The sequence below is a fragment of the Mirounga leonina genome, unplaced genomic scaffold (assembly GCF_011800145.1).
Source record: "Mirounga leonina isolate KUSES-001 unplaced genomic scaffold, KU_Mleo_1.0 Mir_151, whole genome shotgun sequence".
Lineage (NCBI taxonomy): Eukaryota > Metazoa > Chordata > Mammalia > Carnivora > Phocidae > Mirounga > Mirounga leonina.
Window position 1 is genome coordinate 2,815,330 of NW_023270377.1, and position 19,856 is coordinate 2,835,185.

At 42.5% G+C, this 19,856-nt stretch overlaps 1 protein-coding gene across 2 annotated transcripts in view; it reads right to left on the bottom strand.

The window, feature by feature from the left end:
* The window catches only part of UBE2F (ubiquitin conjugating enzyme E2 F (putative)), a 54,770-nt gene that overhangs the window by 25,262 nt on the left and 9,652 nt on the right, over nucleotides 1-19,856 (bottom strand). The window contains exons 3-4 of one of the 2 annotated variants that reach the window (XM_035006774.1): nucleotides 15,101-15,130; nucleotides 11,527-11,592 (exon numbers count right to left, since the gene is read on the bottom strand). In XM_035006774.1, coding sequence (XP_034862665.1) covers nucleotides 11,527-11,592; nucleotides 15,101-15,130 — 96 coding nt within the window. The remainder of the gene's footprint in view (nucleotides 1-11,526; nucleotides 11,593-15,100; nucleotides 15,131-19,856) is intronic. The other variant, XM_035006776.1, reaches the window with a different exon arrangement.

Genomic DNA, 19,856 nt, shown 5'->3' on the forward strand with positions numbered 1-19,856 from the left:
TGAGGCCCATGAGAGAGCCTGGTATGTTCAGGGAAGACTCCAGAGGCTGGAGGCGAGGCAGGGGAGGGAGGAGCTGAGGCTGAAGAGGCCACCGTGAGAGCGCTAGCTTTTACGCAGTGAGACAGGGAGCCATGAGAGGGGTCTGAGCAGAGGAGGGAGAGGCTGGAGGCCCTGTGGAGGCTATCTCTTACAGTAACCCCGGTGAAATGTTAAGCTGTTAGGACCAGGGTGGAAGCAGTGAAGTGGGAATACTCTGATGGGAGCACCACCAGCGTTTGCTGGCAGATTAGGCGAGGGGTGGGGAAGAAGGAGCCACAGAAGAGCTGAGTTCTCTGACCCTGCAATGCAAAGGGCAGGGCTGCCACCAGGAAGATAAGAAGGCTGTGAGGGGCACCACCGCACAAAGTTCCATGTCAGACGGCGAATCTGAGGTTTCACGTCAACATTCAAGCAGAGGTGCCAATCAGCAGCCAACAGACCATTCTGGAGTGTGGGGAAGGTTGGGGCTGGATGAGGGTAGTTTGGGAGCTGTTCAGTAGACGGAAGCACTCAGATTTCATGAGCTGACTATGGAGGTCCAAGGACAGGACAGAGTCCGAAGGGGCCCCACCTAGAGGGTCAGGAGAGGAGCCAGGAGGGGCAGCCGGCACCAATGGAGGAAGACCAGGAGCCAGGAGTTGGTACAAACAATGACTAACAACCATTCAAAAGAAAATGCTTAAGGCCTAAGAATCTTATAAACTTTTAAAATAATTTTTATATATACATATACGTGTATATATATTTACAGAATGGTATGACAGGGTGACAAAATACTTAGCAGAAAAATGTTTACATTGGGATAAAATTCTATAGGACAAGTGGAATAAAACAAAGAGTGCAAGGAGAAAAGGCAGCAATGAACATTTTCCAACCACTGTAGCAGAGCTATGTTTCTACAAAAATGCATGATAGTGGGCGTACCCATGCTGTTTAGATTCTCCTGGAAACATTTTAAAGAACAATATAATACTTTTATCCTTAAGTGTCAATATTTACAGCACACTGGAAATTATATTGTATGCACATTTTAAACGTAAAAGTCAGGGAAAACACCGTCCCTGACAAGATGAGCCTATAGACTGGGATTGGCAAACTTGTTCTGTAAAGAGGCAGACAGTAAGCACTTCAGGCTTCGGGCCACAGGTCTCTGGCATATATCCTCTTTTGTTTGTTTTTTCATAGCCCTTTAAAAATGTAAAAGTCATTCTCAGCTTGAGGGACACACAAAAACTGGCCCAGGGAGGGATTTGGCTCACCTCTGGGATGGGGTCTAGTGTGCCCACCCCAACATGAAAATACACAAAGACAAGGGGCGCCTGGGTGGCTCAATTGGTTAAATGTCTGCCTTTGGCTCAGGTCATGATCTCAGGGTCCTGGGATCGAGTCCCCCACTGGGCTCCCTGCTCAGTGGGGAGTTTGCCTCTCCCTCTCCCACTCCCCCTGCTGCTCCCCACCCCCGCCCGCTCATGATCATGCGCTCTCTTTCAAATAAATAAAAATAAAACCTTAAAAAAAAAAAAGAAAATACATGAAGACAAGCTGTGGTGCTGACCTGTGTGACACAATGCACATGAAGCTGGCTCGCTGAAGAGGGGAAGCTGGTGTGGGCTGGATTACTCAGGGGAAGCCTAGGGGATAGGCTGTTGGGTACAACCTGAAAATCAGGATGACAACCGCCACAGCATGAAGCACACGGACACATGGAGCGTGGACAACACAGTCACTGACCCAGTCAGCCCAGTGCAGTGGGACGGGCACAACACAGCCGCTTCAAAGAAGAAACTGGGGCACGTGCAGTAAGCAACTGGCCGCAGCCCCAAGGCCAGGAGGGGGCACAGCTACTTCCAATCAGGCTGTCTCACTGGGACCTGAGGGTGAGCAGGGCAGGGCAGGGGAAGACAAAAAGACAGTGGCCATGAGGAAGGTGGAGTGGGAGCAGAGTCACAGATACGACTGCCCTCGACGTGTGGCCTGGAGCCAAACCGGGAAGGTGGGCAGGTGCTTGGCGGTGACATGGGGTCAGGAACCAGCAAGGAAATGCAGACAGACACTAAGTCAGCTGCCATGAAAAGATGCTGAGATTTAGAGGAAACCATGGACATAACGAGGAAAGAAACAGTAAAGATGAAAAAGAAGCAAAGAGAACATCAACAGCTGAAAAAAACATAATATCTGAAATGAAAACTTCACTGGATGAGGTCCATACTAAATCAGACCCTGCAGAAATAGGAACTACCCACCATGAAGCACAGAGAGGAAAGTGAACACAGACCTGTGACCCAATGGAGGTAGAGGTTCTATGTAGAGGTAATATATATGCAACAGATATTAATACAGGTGGAGTCCCAGGACGGGGTTACAGAAAAAATATTTAAAGAAATGTTCAAATTATTGCTCAGTTTGATGAAAACCAAACTCACAGATCCAGAAAGCTCAACAAGCCCAGGTCAACAATCACCTCAAAGCACACCAGAGTCAAACTGCTAAAAATGTGATAAAAAGACTATCTTAAAAGCAACTGGAGAGTAAAAATGCACATCGCATAAAGTGGAACAAAGAATCAGCACTAACTCTCAGCAGGCAGCAGAATGAGGCCCCTACGACACTGAAACTGTCACCAGCAGGGCTGCACTACAGACAAATCCAAGGGTGTTCTTCAGGCAGAAGGAAAATGACAGACAGAAATTCAGACCTACAACAAGAAATGAAGGTCACTGGTGGTCAGTATGTTGGTAAATATAGAAAGAAAGCAGACTGTCTAAAGCCGAGTTACAACATATGTAAAGGAGACATGAGAACTATAAAATGAAGGCTGGGGGGGGGGGAAATGGAAATACTTGTTATCTCTCCAACCTTCCACCTTCAGAACAGGAAAAAGAAGAACAAATTAAACTGAAAACAAGCCGAAGGAAGGTAATAAAGATATGAGCAGAAAAAAAATTGTATTAGGGGAAAATCAGTGCAACCAAAAGCTGGTTCTCTGCAGAGACTAACATTGATAATCCTCTAGCTAACCTGATCAAGAAAAAAGAAAACATTTTCAATAGCAATTAAAGAGGCGATATCAACACAAACTCCACAGAATTTTATAGGGTAAGATATGAAGAACAACCTTACATTAACAAATCTGAAAATGTAGATGACACGAAAGACATAAATTACCAAAGCTCACTCGAGAATGAAGAACCAAAATAGCCCTCTATCTACTAAAGAAATTGTATTCAAAATTGTTTTGTTACCACGAAAACAAAACACAACATTCCAGAGCTAGGTGGCCTCCCTGGTAAATTCTACCACTGAGTACAGAATGGATACTAACTCTTCATACACTGTCCCAGAAAGAGAAGGAACACGTCCCCCTTCATTCCGGGAGAGGGCAGCGGAGGGGGAGAAACTAGACCCTTATCCTGCACCATATGGAAAACGAACTAAAAATGAATCACAGACCAAACTGTAAAATCTAAAGCTAAAAAACTACTTTAAAAAAATAGGAGGAGGTCTTTGTAGTTCTTAGATCTCTTAGGGCATAGAAAGCACAGCTCTCTGTATTGGCTTGTATGGTTGCTATAATAATTCACCACAAACTCAGTGGCTTAAACAATACAAATTTACTAACTTCTGTTGGTCAGAAGTCCAAAATGGGTGGCATGGGGCTAAAATCAGGGAGTGGGCAGGGCTGTGTTCCTTTCAGGAGGCTCTGGGGAAAATCTGTTTCCTTCACTTTTTAGCTTCAAAGGCTCTTCCTCCACCTTCAAATTCAGTGACAGCCAGTGGAAATGATGACACACGGCAGCACACGGCAGAATCTCAAGAGCACTGTGCTAAGTGAAAGAAGCCATATACAAATGCTACATATTGTTTCGGCCCATTTATATGGCATTCTGGAAAAGGCACAATGACGGGGACAATGGCTGCCAGGGGCCAGGGGCCAGGGGCCAAGGGACCTTTCTGAGCTGACAGAAACATCCTGTATCTAGACTGTACTGATGGTTATACACTGTTTGTCAAATGCAGAGAACACCCCAGAACAGTGAACTGTCAAGTAGATTTCCGCTACACATGATTTTTGAAAAAGATTAAAAAAAAAAAAGCCTATGACACATAAAAGGCACTCACAGATGGGACAGGAAACCAAGAGTGCTGGCAATTTTTACAGCATGCCAGAAAACTCAGCATTGAAACAGCTTTATACACATTATATAGGTTTTTATTGGTGACCATAAGAATATACGTTAAGCATGGTAATGAACAGCTTTAAAAACATGAAGTCAGGGCGCCTGGGTGGCTCAGTTGGTTAAGCAACTGCCTTCGGCTCAGGTCATGATCCTGGAGTCCCGGGATCGAGTCCCACATCGGGCTCCCTGCTCGGCAGGGAGTCTGCTTCTCCCTCTGACCCTCCTCCCTCTCATGTGCTCTCTCTCTCTCATTCTGTCTCAAATAAATAAATAAAATCTTAAAAAAAAACAAAAACAAAACCAAACAAAACATGAAGTCAGACATTTAATCTGTCACTGGAGGAAACCTGAGTGTCCCGAGGAAGAATGTGTCTCGGAGTTACGTGTGTGTGTGTGGTGCGGGGGGTGGGGGGGGCGCGCGCAGAAATCGTCATAAGAACAGTGTGCGTCAGACACATGGGATGGTAAGTCAAGAAGCTTACCTGGAGCTTCTGGAAGGAGCCAAGAAAAGAGCAGTGGATGCTTTCCCAACAAAAGTTAACCAATGCAAAGGCGGATAACGGACAGTCTTAAATGCTCACACCATACTTCTATTACATATAAAAAGAGAATTACCACCTGTATTTCTAGGGTTTAACTGAAAGAAAAGACTTCACCAGGAAAAAGTCTGTTCCTCTTCAAATTTATCCCCTCATGATGGTTATCTCCATCTTAAAATTAAAAGTCAATCTAGAAAGAACCAGGGAGAGTATGCGTTCTGGGCCTGAAACCTTGATGTGCTAACCATGAACGACTGCAGTGCAGGTCAAGGCAAAGGGCCTGCTTCAGTGCTCTGCTCCATCTCGATAGCTTTTAAAATGTCCACGATGATTTAAATGTTGTTCCAAATGTTCAAGAGTAGAAAGAAACCCATGTTTCAGGCTTATCAACCATACTTCTTTGTTCAGAAATTGGGATCTTACTGTATTTCACATTTAGAAACTTTCTATAAGCCCAAAGCTCTGAAACAAAGCTAAGAAGGGACCATTAATCAAACATTAATAGGGGTAACAGATAAATCAATCAAAATTTTATGACTTAATGTATGCTACACTTTTACTGTCATGTACCAATTAGGGAGTTTTTATAAATTAAATGTTCAAATTAAGAAAACATGAATAATCTAACACGTTTAGAAACAAATTTAGGATGAACACACACACAAATACGCAAGATTTACAATGCAGCTATAGAATTCCCTAATCAGAATTTTTATGTGTAACATTAATAAAAAAGATGTTATTAACCATTAACCCCCCCACAAATCTAATAAAGAACTTATATCCAGTTATATAAACCTTACAATTCAATAACAACAGGACAAGCAACCCAATTTAAACAGGAAAAATATCTGAACAGACACTTGAACAAAGAAGATACACAAATAGCAAACAAGCACAGGAAAAGATGTTCAACACCACTAGTCACTAGAGAAATGCAAATAAAGGTCACAATGAGATACATACCCACGAAAATGTCTAAAATTGAAAAGACTGACAATCACAGTGGTTGGCAAGAATGTGAGGTAAATGGAATTCTCATTCATTGCTAGCAGGACTGCAAAATAGTACTTACATTCTGGAAAACTATATAGCAGTGTCTTATGAAGTTAAACTTGCTCTTACCGCATGACCCAGTAATTCCATTGCCCGGAGAAATAAAAACATAATGGCAAAGACCTGCACACAAAGGTTTTTATACCAGCTTTATGCACAATGGTTCCAAAGTGTAAACAACACAAAGGTTTATCAACCGGTGAACTGATAAACTAGTAATACACATATAGGACAGAATAAAACTCAACAAAAAAAGATACAAAATACCGATTAATCCAACAACACAGGTGAAACTCAAAAGCATTAAGCTAAAAATGTAACTTACACCTCAACCAATATTGCTTTGAAAAATTTTTTTAAATCAATGATCTAAGTTTCCACCTTAAGAAAGTAGAAAAAGGGGGCACCTGGGTGGCTCAGTAGGGTAAGTGACAGACTCTTGATTTCAGCTCAGGTCATGATCTCAGGGTGGTGAGATCAAGTCCTGTGTCAGGCTCTGGGCTCAGCACGGAGTCAGTTTGAGATTCTTTCCCCCTCTGCCCCTCCCCCCACCCGCACAGGTGTGTGTGCACTAATAAATAAAATCTTTTTTTTAAAGAAAAAGGTTTTATTTATTTATTTGACAGAGAGAGAGAGAGCACAAGTAGGTAGAGCAGAAGGCAGAGGGAGAGGGAGAAGCAGGCTCCCTGCTGAGCAAGGACCCTGGGATCATGACCTGAGCCGAAGGCAGATGCTTAACCAACTGAGCCACCCAGGTGCCCCTAATAAATAAAATCTCTAAAACAAAAAAAAAAGGTAGAAAAAGAAAAGCAAATTAAACCCAAAATATAAGGAAGGAAATAATAAAGAGCAGAAATCAATGAAATGCACAAACAACTGAGAAAAACAAAAGTGAGTTCTTTGCAAAGATCGGATAAACTTCAAGCTAACTAACATGATCAAGAAAAAGAGAAGACTCAAATTACCAATATCAGGAATGAACAAGGGGACATCAGTACAGATCCTACACAGAGTAGTGGAATAAGAGAATATTCTGAACAACTTTTATATCAATAAATTCTGCAATTTAGGTGAAAACAAATTCCTTGGAAGAAAAAAATTACCAAAGCTGACTTAAGAAACATAGAAGATGAATAACCCTGTATCTGTTTTTGAATTCATAAGTAAAAATGTTCCAGAAAGAAAACTCTAGGTCCAGACTATTTAACTGGTGAATTCTATCAAATATTTAAGGAAGAAATAATACCAATCCTATCCAAACTCTCAGCAAACAAGAGGGAACACTTCTTCATTTATTCTACCAGGCTAGCATTGCTCTGATGCCAAAACCAGACAAAATAATCACAAGAAGAGAAAAATACAAACCAACATTCCTCATGAATACAGACATAAAATTCTATATCAAAATATTAACAAATTTAATCCAGCAATATAAAGAAAATGGATAACATATCATGACCAAGTGGGGTTTATGGCAGGAATATAAGGTTGGTTTAACATTCAAAAATCATTCAATGTATTTAACCATATTTATAAAATGAAGAAGAATCATATGATCATATCAATTGATGCAGAAAAAGCATTAGAAAGAATTGAACACACATGATAAAAAACTCTCAGCAAATGAGGAAAAAAGGTAACTCTTCAACCTGATAAAGAACATATTTAAAAAAGAAAAACCATATAGCTAACATCGTATTCATGAATAATGAGCGCATCTCCCCTGGGATTAGGAACAAGGCAAAGACAGATGCTCTCACTACCTCTATTCAACACTGTACTGGAGGTCACAGCCAGTGCAGTAAGAAAAAGAAATTAAAGGCATACGTATGGGTAAGAAAGAAGTAAAAACGTCTTTATTACAGATGCAATGATCATGGATATAAAAATCCTAAGATTAAGAAGCTACTAGAATTTCTAAGTGAATTTAGCAAGATGACAGGACACGTGATCAATATATTAAACAACCGTATTTTTATATAATGAGTAAGAAGTAAATGGAAATTTAAAAAATACTATTTACAACAGCTTAAAAAAACGTGAAATACTTGGTGTTGTATTTGCAAGACCTATACACTGAAAAGCACAAAACACTGCTGAGAGAAAGTAAGGAAAATCGAAATAAGTGGAAACATTCACGTGCTCATGCATGGCAAGACTCAACACTGTGGGGGTGCCCCGGTGGCTCAGTTGGTTAAGCGACTACCTTCAGCTCAGGTCATGATCCCGGAGTCCCAGGATCAAATCCCGCATCGGGCTCCCTGCTCAGCAGGCAGTCTGCTTCTCCCTCAGACCCTCCCCCGTCTCGTGCTCTCTCACTCTCTCTCTCTCTCAAATAAATGAATAAAATCTTAAAAAAAAAAAAAAAAAAAGACTCAACACTGTGAAGATGTCATTTCCCACAGAACTGATCTAAAAAGTCAACACCGTCTCAATCAAAATCCCAGCACTGGAGAAATGCAAATTAAAACCACAATGAAATACTATTCATATCCAAATACTGAGAAGTATGTAGAACAATCGGAATTTCTCATACATTGCTGGTCAGTGTATAGTATAACCCCTTTAGAAAGTTCTTAAAAAGCTAAATATAGATCTTCCTATGACTCAGAAATTTCACTCGTAACTGGAATTAAAGAGAAAATGAATGAATGAAAAATAGGAGTATAAAAAGGATGATATGAAAATGCTAACACAGCAGTTGTATCATAATAGCGAAAAGCTGGAAAGAATTCAAATGTCCATGAATAGGAAAATGAGCAATTACGGCATACTCATAAAACAAAAAGAAACAAACCACTGATACAACACACATGAATTTTAAAACAACTTATACGAAAGAAGTCAGAGACAAGAGTACATATATAAGATTCCATTTATATGAAATTAAAGAACTGACAAAAGTCATTTATGATAACAAATCAGAAAGGAATTTTGGGTGGGTAGCCAGGGGCAAGGAACTGACTGCAGAGACAGAAGGGAATTTTGGAACTGCTGGAAATAGCTTTACTGGGGTCGTGGTTACATAGGTGTACACATTTTTTCAAAACTTATTAAGACACAGTCCAAATTGGTACATTTTATTATTTTATACCTCAGTAAAATTTATTTAAAAAGTAAAAACTAAAATTAAAAAACAAAACAAAACTGTTATTTAAGCCCATGTTCCTCTCTGCCTAAAAGCTCCACGTCACAGTGGGGCAGGCTGAGGGGACCCCCGCAAGTTAGCTGGGCAACAGTTTTCCAAACTGTCCTTCCAATTTCACCGAAGACTCCAGGGAGTATCTCAGCAAGTCTTTAAGTGTTCGCTTTTTCTTGATTTGTTTCACTTACTAGTTTTTTTTCTTATTTTGTTGAGTTGATGCGGAGACTTTTGTCCCCTCTTAAATTCAGTTCTTTTCCTCTACCACCAAAATACATTTCCATTTTCTCTGAAGAGTACATTTACTCCTAAGCATGAAGGACAGTCTAAAAACAAAACTATGAAAATGTTACCAAGTATTGACAGGAACTATCTTGCCAGGAACCAGGTAAAAAAGAGCTTTGAGCGTCAACTACCAATACAGTTCTCCCACCCTGACCACCCAAATATCTAGATCGTATTAATCACCGAGTGTGCAGACTACTGGCTGCTGCCAATGAGCCGGTTTCAAACCCATCTGCTTCATACGTGACTAAAACTTTTATCAGTTAGGCACATCTCTTTAATTTCTTCCCAATGCTAAGAGGAGCAGGACTCCAAAAAGTTGCTTTAAGACTATGATATTGGACAAGTTTTTAGGGTTGGCAGGTCTCTGCCACGTTTCTCTTAACAACAAAGGGCAGGAACCAGAGCAGCTTTCCGACGCACAAACACCACAAGATAAGGGCACACACACAGCATCTGAAGTGCATGCCGAGCACACAGCTCACTGTGGTAATCGTGTCCATGATGTACACTTATCACCAACACAAGTGCTAAGGTACTAAATAGTTACAGGCACCGAAACACAAGTTACTTTTTAATCTGATGGAACAGTGGGATATCAAAACTCTAGCAACTGTGCTCCACTTTCAAGAACACTAAAAACATCAAAGATGGTGTCATGTACATAATCTCAGTAATCATAACATCCATTAATTCCATTAAAAAAATTCAGTTAAAAAAAGAAAAAGCAAAAGGAGAAACTCTTCCTCAGAGGCTGGACTGACACAAACCCACGTAAGATGGTAACAAGCCCAGCAAACTCAACAAAGGTCTCTGAGTGGCTGGGACGGACCACAGAGCCCACGCCCGGGCAGGGAGCAGGGCAACGGAATCCCTGCCAGCCACTGAAAATGCCCTAGGAAGGCAGAGGCGAGTAAACGTGTTTACTCCAAACACACAGTCTGAGACCACTGAGTACACACAGAACCAATCTCAATCACCACAATAATTTATGAAAGTACTCTGCATTACTCAACAGTAATAGTAAATGCTGTTCAGAATGGTGACCCCGAGTCACCAAGAAACATTAAAGCCCTTGCTAAAAACAGCACGATGCACCATGTTTTATGAAGATGGCCAAAGAATGGTTATAATTTTCATCATTTCCTAGCTTAAAGTCCTGAGCTTTGGTTATCTCTTGATGTCAGGCACGTGGAACGCCCCACCTCTATGGACTGTGTTCTGGTATTAACTCCCTCCTAGTGCTTTCTTAGTGCAAAACGGTACCAGACTGAGTTTATGGACATGTCTAGAGATGTTTGTAGAACCACCACACAGATTAAATGAGTTTTTAAGTTTTCAAGCACATTATGAAAATGGGATTTCTCCTGTCATTATAAAACATCTTCCACAGAAAATAATCCACCCTACCTGCAGGGAGACAACTGCCAGGTCTTATCTGTGGGTTCATTATCGCCTACTGAAATTCTGTATTCTCTCTCACTTTCTAATTAGCTAGTGACTCATTATTCTCAGTTTCTCATTCCCTTTCCATCCCCTAAATAAAATAACACCCTCTATTACTTCCACAAGACTCCCTTCCCCACCTACCCCACAGCAGCACCGGCTGCCCACGGCATAGCACCCTCTGCCCAGTGTAAACACTGGTGGTCCGTGCCAGGCTAGAATCTGCAACATTCAGAGCTGCACTGGAGCGAGAAAAAAACCCAAGTCCTCCATCTTGCTGCCCAGTCTGACCAAGGAGGGACAGGTTACCATCCCGGAGTGCCTAGAGTTTGGAGACTTACCAGTCCTAATGAGGACAGCTAGTAATCTGCTTACCTCCCTGTGCCAGACCCTGGGCTGAAATGCTTCACACACATTATCTATTTAATCATCATAACTGTCCCATGAGATAGGTCCTATTTGATCCCCCCTTTCTAGCTGGGTGGGCTGTGCAAAGAGGTTATGAAGCAACTGAACCACGATCCCACTGCCACCAAAAGGCAGAGCAGGGTCAGACCCCAGTTACGATTTCAAAGCTCACCGTACCAGCAGCTTCTGGGCCCTTCACTCCAGTTGTCACAGTCTGTACTTCGTTTCCGAGTATACACCAAATGCCACAGATTTCCCTTATTCTGCTTTCTTTGACTACAAAGCACATATCTTGTCTTCATGTGGAATAGTTGTAACTGTCATAACTTTCAAAAGTGAGTGGACAAATCAAGCCAAAGATTCTAGATTTGGGCAGCCTTTAAACTTTGCTGTCTGAAAATCACTTTAACACTTAAGTATGTAGGAATATTACCTGGGGTTACAGTTAGCTGAAAGCAATGAAGCTTGTTTGGATCAGGAAAATGCACCTTACATGTACCTGCAAAAGAAACAGCACATCAGGAGGGTCTGGCAGCCAGCAGCGGTCCTTATGTGGAGGCTAACCTTGAAACAGACACGGAGTGGAAGGTGGCAGAGGAGTTTGTAGACTCCACCTTGCTCTTGGTGTGACAATAATTGAGCCACTGTGCTAAAACTGCAAACCAGTGATTTTGCCATACAGCCTTTTACTTGCTAATTCCAAATTGAGATGGTTTCTTCCAACCTTTAAACAGTCACTAAAAATTGAGATCTTTCCATTAACTTCAAAAATTATGCTACTTTACTTTGAAAAGAGAAAACCACATCTCAAGGAGATGAACACATGTGGGTAAGGCTAACTAAACATGGCAAAACCAGAAGAACTCAGGCCAAACTTCTGGGCTGTTCACCCACCACCATACTTACTCATACCCACCACAGTAAACTGAAGTTCAAAAGAAGGATGTCCATGGAATTAACTCATACCCAGAGTTTACCATGGCATTAAATAGGAGGGAAAGAAAGTCTTCACAACCCAACTGGTAGCTCAGTTTGCTTTGCTGGTGAAATGATGCTCTGCTCAGATGGCAACACCCTATGCCCACTGTACACATCAGAAGGGGTCTGGTAAATCAGGACAAGGATTTCTCACTGGGGGAAGAACTAATGGCTAGTGGTACAGACAGGGGAAACTGGCTACATCCTATATCTGCTTCCTGCAAACAAATGATATCAAAAAATGGTAAATACACAAGGAATAAATACCCACTAAATTGGGAAGGAATATATGCAGAAATTGTCTATTATTTTATAAACTCAGAAAATATGCTAAACTCCTTGGGTCACTTACTGACTTTATTTCTTACAAGTCCCACCACTGAAAAATTTGTCTAGTTTTACAATGGTATGAAATTTCATCAAAAATAGGATGATTCAAATTTAGACTTAGAAATGGTCCTTAGAGATCATCTAGTTCAATGTCCTCAAGCATGAGATAACACAAAGGTCAGGTTTTGTTCCCAAATTAAAGACGAGTTCATGGTTCTTCTCCCTATACCATGCCTCATTTCATTACTTCAGGAACATGCCAGGTGTGAGGCATAAAAACCACACAGAACTGTTAAGGGGGTTTTGTTTGTTAGTTTGTTTTTGGCCAATTCCTCAGAAAATTCATTGTAGAGTAAAAGGTAACTTAATCTAGAAGAGCAAGAAGGGGTCTTACGGATTACACTGTCACATTCCTTATTTTAGAAATAATGAAGCTGGGAGCCATGGAGTTCAAGACTTTTGCCCAAACCACACATGTGAACTGTATATGGGCTTCATTTCTCCTAATCTTGACTTGAAATGACAAATGCTATCTTTCCAGTGAGATCTATGCAACAGAAACATAGGACAAGGGCTTGGGGAACATCTCACTGATTGGCTGAAGTCGGCAGTATTCCTTTGTTTTCATACTTTGCATTCTCCTTCGTTTCAATAGAAGGATAGACATAGAAATCCATCCCTCTGGAACAGATTAGCCCACCAATAATAAAGAAGTTACCAAGGGAGATTAACAAACAATCCAAGTACTGAAAAGAACCAAACATTTTAAAGCTCAAAAAAGTCTACTAACAACAACTACAACAAAAAGTTAAGAGACAGGTTTTTGCTTTAGTTCAAAGCTTTTCCTCTGTCTGCAGGCAAGGGCTAAGATTTTGTATTTCCATCTATCTGAAAGAGGTATTTTTTTGCCAACAGAGAAACTTCTATAAACTCGCATATACAGAGCTCCAAACTAGTTCTGAATGATTATTAAGCAGCACTGCCACATAGGGAAGTTATTTTGTTTTTCTTAGTTAATACTTTAGATATATTATTAATACTAGATATGATACTAGAGATTTATTCTTTAGGGTGGCTTCTTGTTTCCTCTTTAGAATAATGAGTTGCGTACTTTTGGAAAGCATGGCTTACTTGTATAAACTAATTTAGACTTCTCCACTCTGATGGCACAGAGGGTAGGGAGAAAGCAAGAAAAGAGATAGCAATGTAGTCTCTTTAATCGGATACTTTAGCCATAAATGCTAGGGAGATGCCTTTTTCAAACCTAAGGTGTTTAGTTAAAATCCTGGTTTGAAAACCAACTACACATTGTTTTTACAATTTTTTCTTTTTCTTAAGTAGGCTCCCTGCCCAACATGGGGCTTGCACTCACGACCCTGAGCTCAAGAGTGTATGCTCCATTGACTGAGCCAGCGAGGTGCCCCCCAAAGTTTAACTGTTTTCAAACCAAAATTTTAGATAAAGTTAAAACTATCCTTTATGGGTTAAAAACCAACAATTTCTGTAAGAGTCATATTTAAGGACAAAATGAACCGTGTGTAAGTGCTAAGTTTTTGTGGCCTTTGATTAAATGTGTGTGTGTGTGTGTGTGTGTGTGTGTATATATATATATATATATATATACACACACATATATACCCTTTAAGAAAACCCCAAGACACTTCCTTCCAGTTCTGACTAGAAGAAAACTTTGAGATCAAGCAATTCAGGGATTTTTAAGACATTTCTGACTGAGACCCACACTAAGAAACCTATTTTATATCACAATCCACCACACCCACAGATAAATGCCATACATTAAAAATAATTTTTCAAGAAACTATGTGTACTTATTCTTACAAATGATTTTACAACCACTTAAGGGTCATACCCACCATCATCCTTCTAACTATAGTTGGTGGCAGGAATGGCCCCTCTCTTATCCATGTCAGATGGGCCAGAGAGATCAAGCTTTCTAGAGCATTCACCCAGACCACGTATAAAATATTTCACTCACACTGACAAACATCCTCAGCCTCAGAACTATTTTTAACCAAATATGATCATAAAAAGTTCTAATTCAAAAAAATACTAAAATGATCAAAACTTTCAGCCTTTAATGGTATTATAAAAATTTGGGAAGGATTAATAACAGGAAAAGAAAAACAACTCTTTGACGTATCACACAAAATTAACTGCCCAGGTAAGTGAGCTTGCTCACGAGTGAGGACTGCACCGTGGGTCTATGTGTCTGAGTGGGAAGGACCAAGGTGAGGATACCTGGTGACGTAAAGGGTGTGGTCACCCCAGCTCATGTAGAGAGACACATTACAGGCAAGCACTTTCTGGACCAAAAAGGTGGTACTGTCGCTCATGAAAACAGGACCATCTGTCACTGATTTATATAGATCTTTTTACTCCAAGAGGACATGGGACAGAACACTGTGGAAGAGATACAAAACCCAGCCAAGTCACCTCTGCCACTGTAAGGAGAGAGGGGGCACCTCTGTGCTACAGTCACAAAGATGGTAAATATCTCACTCTTACCCGAGCCTCAACAAAATTCTGCTACCTGTTTGCACAAAATTAAAACTTTTACTCCCAACACACATGAAAAACAGGCTTTTGGCTATGCAAGGTTATTAAAACGTAAAAAAAAAAAGCTTCTCCATGCAATTACTTTGCGGCACTTACTGTCTGGGTGGGGATGCTGTACTTACATGGTAAATTAGCTTCAAGCTCCGCAACCTCTGTGGAAACAAAAAGACTGTTGTTAGTATCAGTCAACTAAATTGGCAACTTCTCCCAAAACGCTGAGGAACAAAAGGGACTGAAGTAACTAAAATCTACACTTGGTCTAACGTTCAGACTTCAAGCCATGGAATTGCTTTCAAAGACACAAAGGGACTTGTGGGATGCCGGCAAGTACAGTCACAGGCCCTTGAAAATGTACTTAGTATAAATGAAGATCATTTAAAATTCACATAGAAATCACCTATAGGTAAACAGTCACTAAAGTGTTTTTGAAAGTCTTGTTCCCCCACATAGCAGAACTACTGCCCTTGGAATCTGATTTATATATACACCTTGTGTCTCTTCCAGTTCTTCCAGACCTGTCTTCCTGTGCAGCTCACCCAGTGTGTGCTTGAACTTTTCCAGGGAGAGAAAACTCGGCCTCCTGCCGGGGGCCCCAGGCTGTGCTGTTATCCAGCTATCTGTTAACATCTTGCTAACTGCCCAAGGAAGGGGGACTTGGAGTCTTGGCCCTTTGAATCATCACTCACTCAGTGTTTAAGCCCAGCATCCCTCTGCCAGGACAAAGCTGCAAACCCCCCACTACTACTATTAAGAGCTGAGGTCTGGGGGCACCGAGAAATAAGTGGGCAGGCAAGTCAGCGGTGCCTCAGACATAACAGAATGTGCTCTGGGGTTCTGGGAGCACAAAGATTCCCCCCAGCTGTGGAGACTAGAGAAAGGAGGTCTATGGGCCAGGCTTTAAAGAATAAATAGAATGAAGTCCAGCAGAAGAGGAAAAAAAGCATTCCTAGAAGCTAGGTTAGTGATGTGCAAAAGCACAGAACATAGACAAGCACAGAAACCAGAAGGCACACAATGCAGTCAGAGCAATGGGTACAAAACAACAGAGCAACAGGAAACAAGGTAGAAAAACAGGGCCAGGATCTCGGAGGGCCCCGAGTGCATGGCTTAGAATTCTAAACTTAAATCTGCAGTGACAGGGAGCAGAGGGACATTTCTGAACAAAGTTTCCAAACTTTCCTCAAGAGGACAACTTTGAAAGGGCAAAGCAGAGGCCAGGTGACCTGTGGGTTGGGCACTCCGCGAGGCAGCAAGGGCCTAGCAAAGGCAGGGCGAGTTGAGGTGCCTGAGCGCACAGAAGACAAAAGGCTCTGCCAGCTGTGTAGGGTGGGAGGGTCAGAGACGGCAGAGGGCTGACTGACATGCTGGGGAAGTCCTGGAAGGAGGAAGCTGAAATCCGGGTACATGGCTAAGGCCGAGGAGTCCCCACAGTGATGCCACCTGTCAGTCATGAGACTGACAGAGGGGAAACTAGTGAAAAGAACGAAGCTTGGCAGAGAGCAGAGGACAAAGGCAAGGAGGTCCCTCATGACAAAAGGCGGAAAAATAGGAGACAGGTGGGGAACATAGGGACTCAGGGCACAGACTGATCCAAGGGAAATGAGGCCCCAGTCAAGGCCATCAGATGTGGATCAGACACTGCTGAGGGCATTGGGAACAGCAGGAAGGCAGGTGGCAGGATGGAAACCAGATTACGAAAAACTAATAAGTAAACGGGTGGTCAAAATATGGAGGCAGTGGATACGACAATTCCTTCATGTCAAGTATGGAGCAGTGGGCAGGAGGGGAAGAGGACAGCAGAGGCCACCACGTGGCACAGCTGAACACTGCGCGCAGTAGTGGGAAGACTGGCAGGTGGCTCCATTCTGAGGCCAAGGGTTTGAGAGACGCACAAGCCTTTAATACCAGCTTTTTGAGAATCTGGGTACAGACAGGAGGCCCACTAACTGTGTTCACTCTGGGGTCCAGGTACTTAGAATGGGCACTCAGGAAAGTGGAGTGGGGCAGAGGAGAGAGGAGCTAGGGAATGGAAAGGTGCCCGCATGGGCTACAGTGCTCCATCTGATGCTCTAGCCAGGGAGAGACAAAGAGCCAATCTCTTCAGTGGAGCAGGGCATGCGGAGAGGAGTGACAGTTAATTATCCTCTTGCTGTGACTGGAAAAGGAACAAGTTTTGTGATGAAGTGCAAGCCCAGGAAGTCTGTTTTCTTGGCCGCCTTGAGTTGTGGTACATTTAAAATACAGTCACATAACAAACCATAATTAAGAATCCTATGAACGTTCACTATTCTTCTTCTTCTAATGACCAGTGATCTTTAGTTTCATCTTTCTGACTGGCGCGTCCTCACCCTTCCTTGGAGCAGGGCACCCACTAAAGAAAACAGTGTGCGGCAAAGGGGGGCCGAGACCACGGTGCTACCGCTCTGAGGCCACCGACACCGGGTCCTCCGAGGGCCACCCAGGGCCACACTCTGCTCCAGCCACTCATACAGGGCATTTGTTTTATCAAAAAAGCACATATTTTATCAAATGAGTCATTCATTAATCACTTTAAAATAAATGTTACCTATATAATTAAACTGTATGTTTTAAAACTATATGCATTTGCACATTTTATTATACTATTACTTAGTTTGATGGTAAGAACTTACAAGAAACTGTCCTTGGGGGCCCTTGTTTTGAGAGGCTGATGTCGGAATTGGCTTTCGGGGAAAGCCTGTACTGTCTACAGTTGTGAGAACTCTGGCAGTCCAGCTTTAAAAAACCCAGTGAAATAAAAAACATATCCAGAGGATTTGAGGAGGAGGGGGCCACAAAACAGAAGCAAAATGTTTGAGAAGACCATCTGGTGCCAAGGGACGGGGAAGAGGGAGGTCAGGACACAAGAGGACAGCAAGGCACTGACCAGGGGTGTGGTGGTGACTGAGCAACAGAACCAGACCCCTGCACCACAGGGATGGGACAGGGGGTAAGAGGCTTGTGTCCCCAGGAAGCCCGTCTGTAGGACAGGGAATCTCTGCCCTGGCTGCACATCACTCACCTGGAGAGTTTTTTTGCTGCCTCCCCCCCTTTAAAAACAGCTTTGGTGAGGTACAACTTACTATAAAATAGACCCACTTTTAGCATATGATTCAATAATTTTTAGTAAAACCTAGAGTTGTGCATTCATCACCATAATCTAGTACCTACTGCGCTTTTAAAACTCTTAGTCCTATGCAGACCCATTACACCAAAAGTTTTACGTGGGGCCTAGGCCTCTGAATCTTTTACTCTCCAGGTAAATCTTTTACTCTACAGGTATCGGAATCTTTTACTCTACAGGTATCGGAAACTGCTACAGGGTATTTGGCCAGGTTAAAATATTCACACACAGCTATTTACATAGATGGATTTAACAACTTCACATTGTAGTCTAGAATTCAACTCCAAAGATGAGCATTATGCTTGCATTTCCAGGTTCAGCGTTACTCAGTCAAGGGAAGTGGACAAGAGCCAGGAGAGCCTCACCATAGTCAGGGACGCTGCAGGCTTTTGGTCCAAGAGCAGGCAAGAAATATAATCTTAGGAGCACAAGAATTTCAATAAAGATATTGAGCATTTTAGTTCAGTCCAGTGCAGAAGATAAAATAAGCCACATACTCTCATGGAGTTGTCACAAATGACACATAGTTTCTCTACACTTCAAATGATGGCAAATAAGAATTCATTAGTATCAGTAGCTATCGCCTTAGAATCTATGTACAAGAAGTCTATGGCCACAGAAACAAGCGAATTGCTTCACATGCTTGACAGGCCTCTTTGCAAAGTAGTGGCCCTTCCCTGCCATGACCTCACTGCCTGCAGGACACAACCCTTACCTGTAAAATAGCGAGAAATTCAGATATTTTTAACCTGCTAAAGTCTCGCCTGTTCCAAGATGCTAATACCTCTACCCCTCACTGGCCCAGTCTTTCTGGGGGGCACCTTGCACAATTCCGAGGCTGCACAACTTCCTTCTGAGAGATTAGACTCTTTTCCTTTCTAACTAAAGAGCAAACCACAGAGCCCACTTGAAGCATGACTGCACTGAGATATCAGATTACAAAATCCACCTGATGACCACAGTGGTCCCCACACGGCACGTCTTCACCCCTTTCTGCCACAGGTTGCTCACAACACAGTGCTCTTGTTTCTCCACTGCCTGCCCCTCAAATCTGCACACTCTTCATGGTAAGGGCTGTCTAGTCTGACCCAGACCTGCAATCCCAGTACTTGGCCCTGGGCTTGGCACACACAGGGTGCTCAGGAAACGCTTAACAATAAGCACCGTCGCCAGCAAGCTGGCCGTGCTCCTGGTGTGCATGTCCTGAGATGTGAGAAGCCTTTCCCCTTGTGTAGTTAGGGACCAATGCATTCCAAAGTTGCCATGGAAGTGTGTTCCCCCAAAGTGCCTATGTTGAAGCCCTAACCCTGCCCCATCCCCATTTGATGGTATTAGGAGGTGGGGCCTTTGGGAGATGATTAGAGTTAGATGAGGTCATGAGGGTGGGGCCTTCATGATGAGATTAGTGCCCCTATAAGAAGAGATACCAGGTGCTTGCCAGGAAGGGGTCCTCACCAGGAACTAAATCTGCTGATGCCCTGATCCTGGACTTCCCAGCCTTTAGAATCATGAGAAATAAATGTGTGTTGGGCGCCTGGGTGACTCAGTTGGTTAGGCGACTGCCTTCGGCTCAGGTCATGATCCTGGAGTCCCGGGATCGAGTCCCGCATCGGGCTCCCTGCTTGGCAGGGAGTCTGCTTCTCCCTCTGACCCTCCTCCCTCTCGTGCTCTCTGTCTCTCATTCTCTCTGTCTCAAATAAATAAATAAATAAAATCTTTAAAAAAAAAAAAGAAAG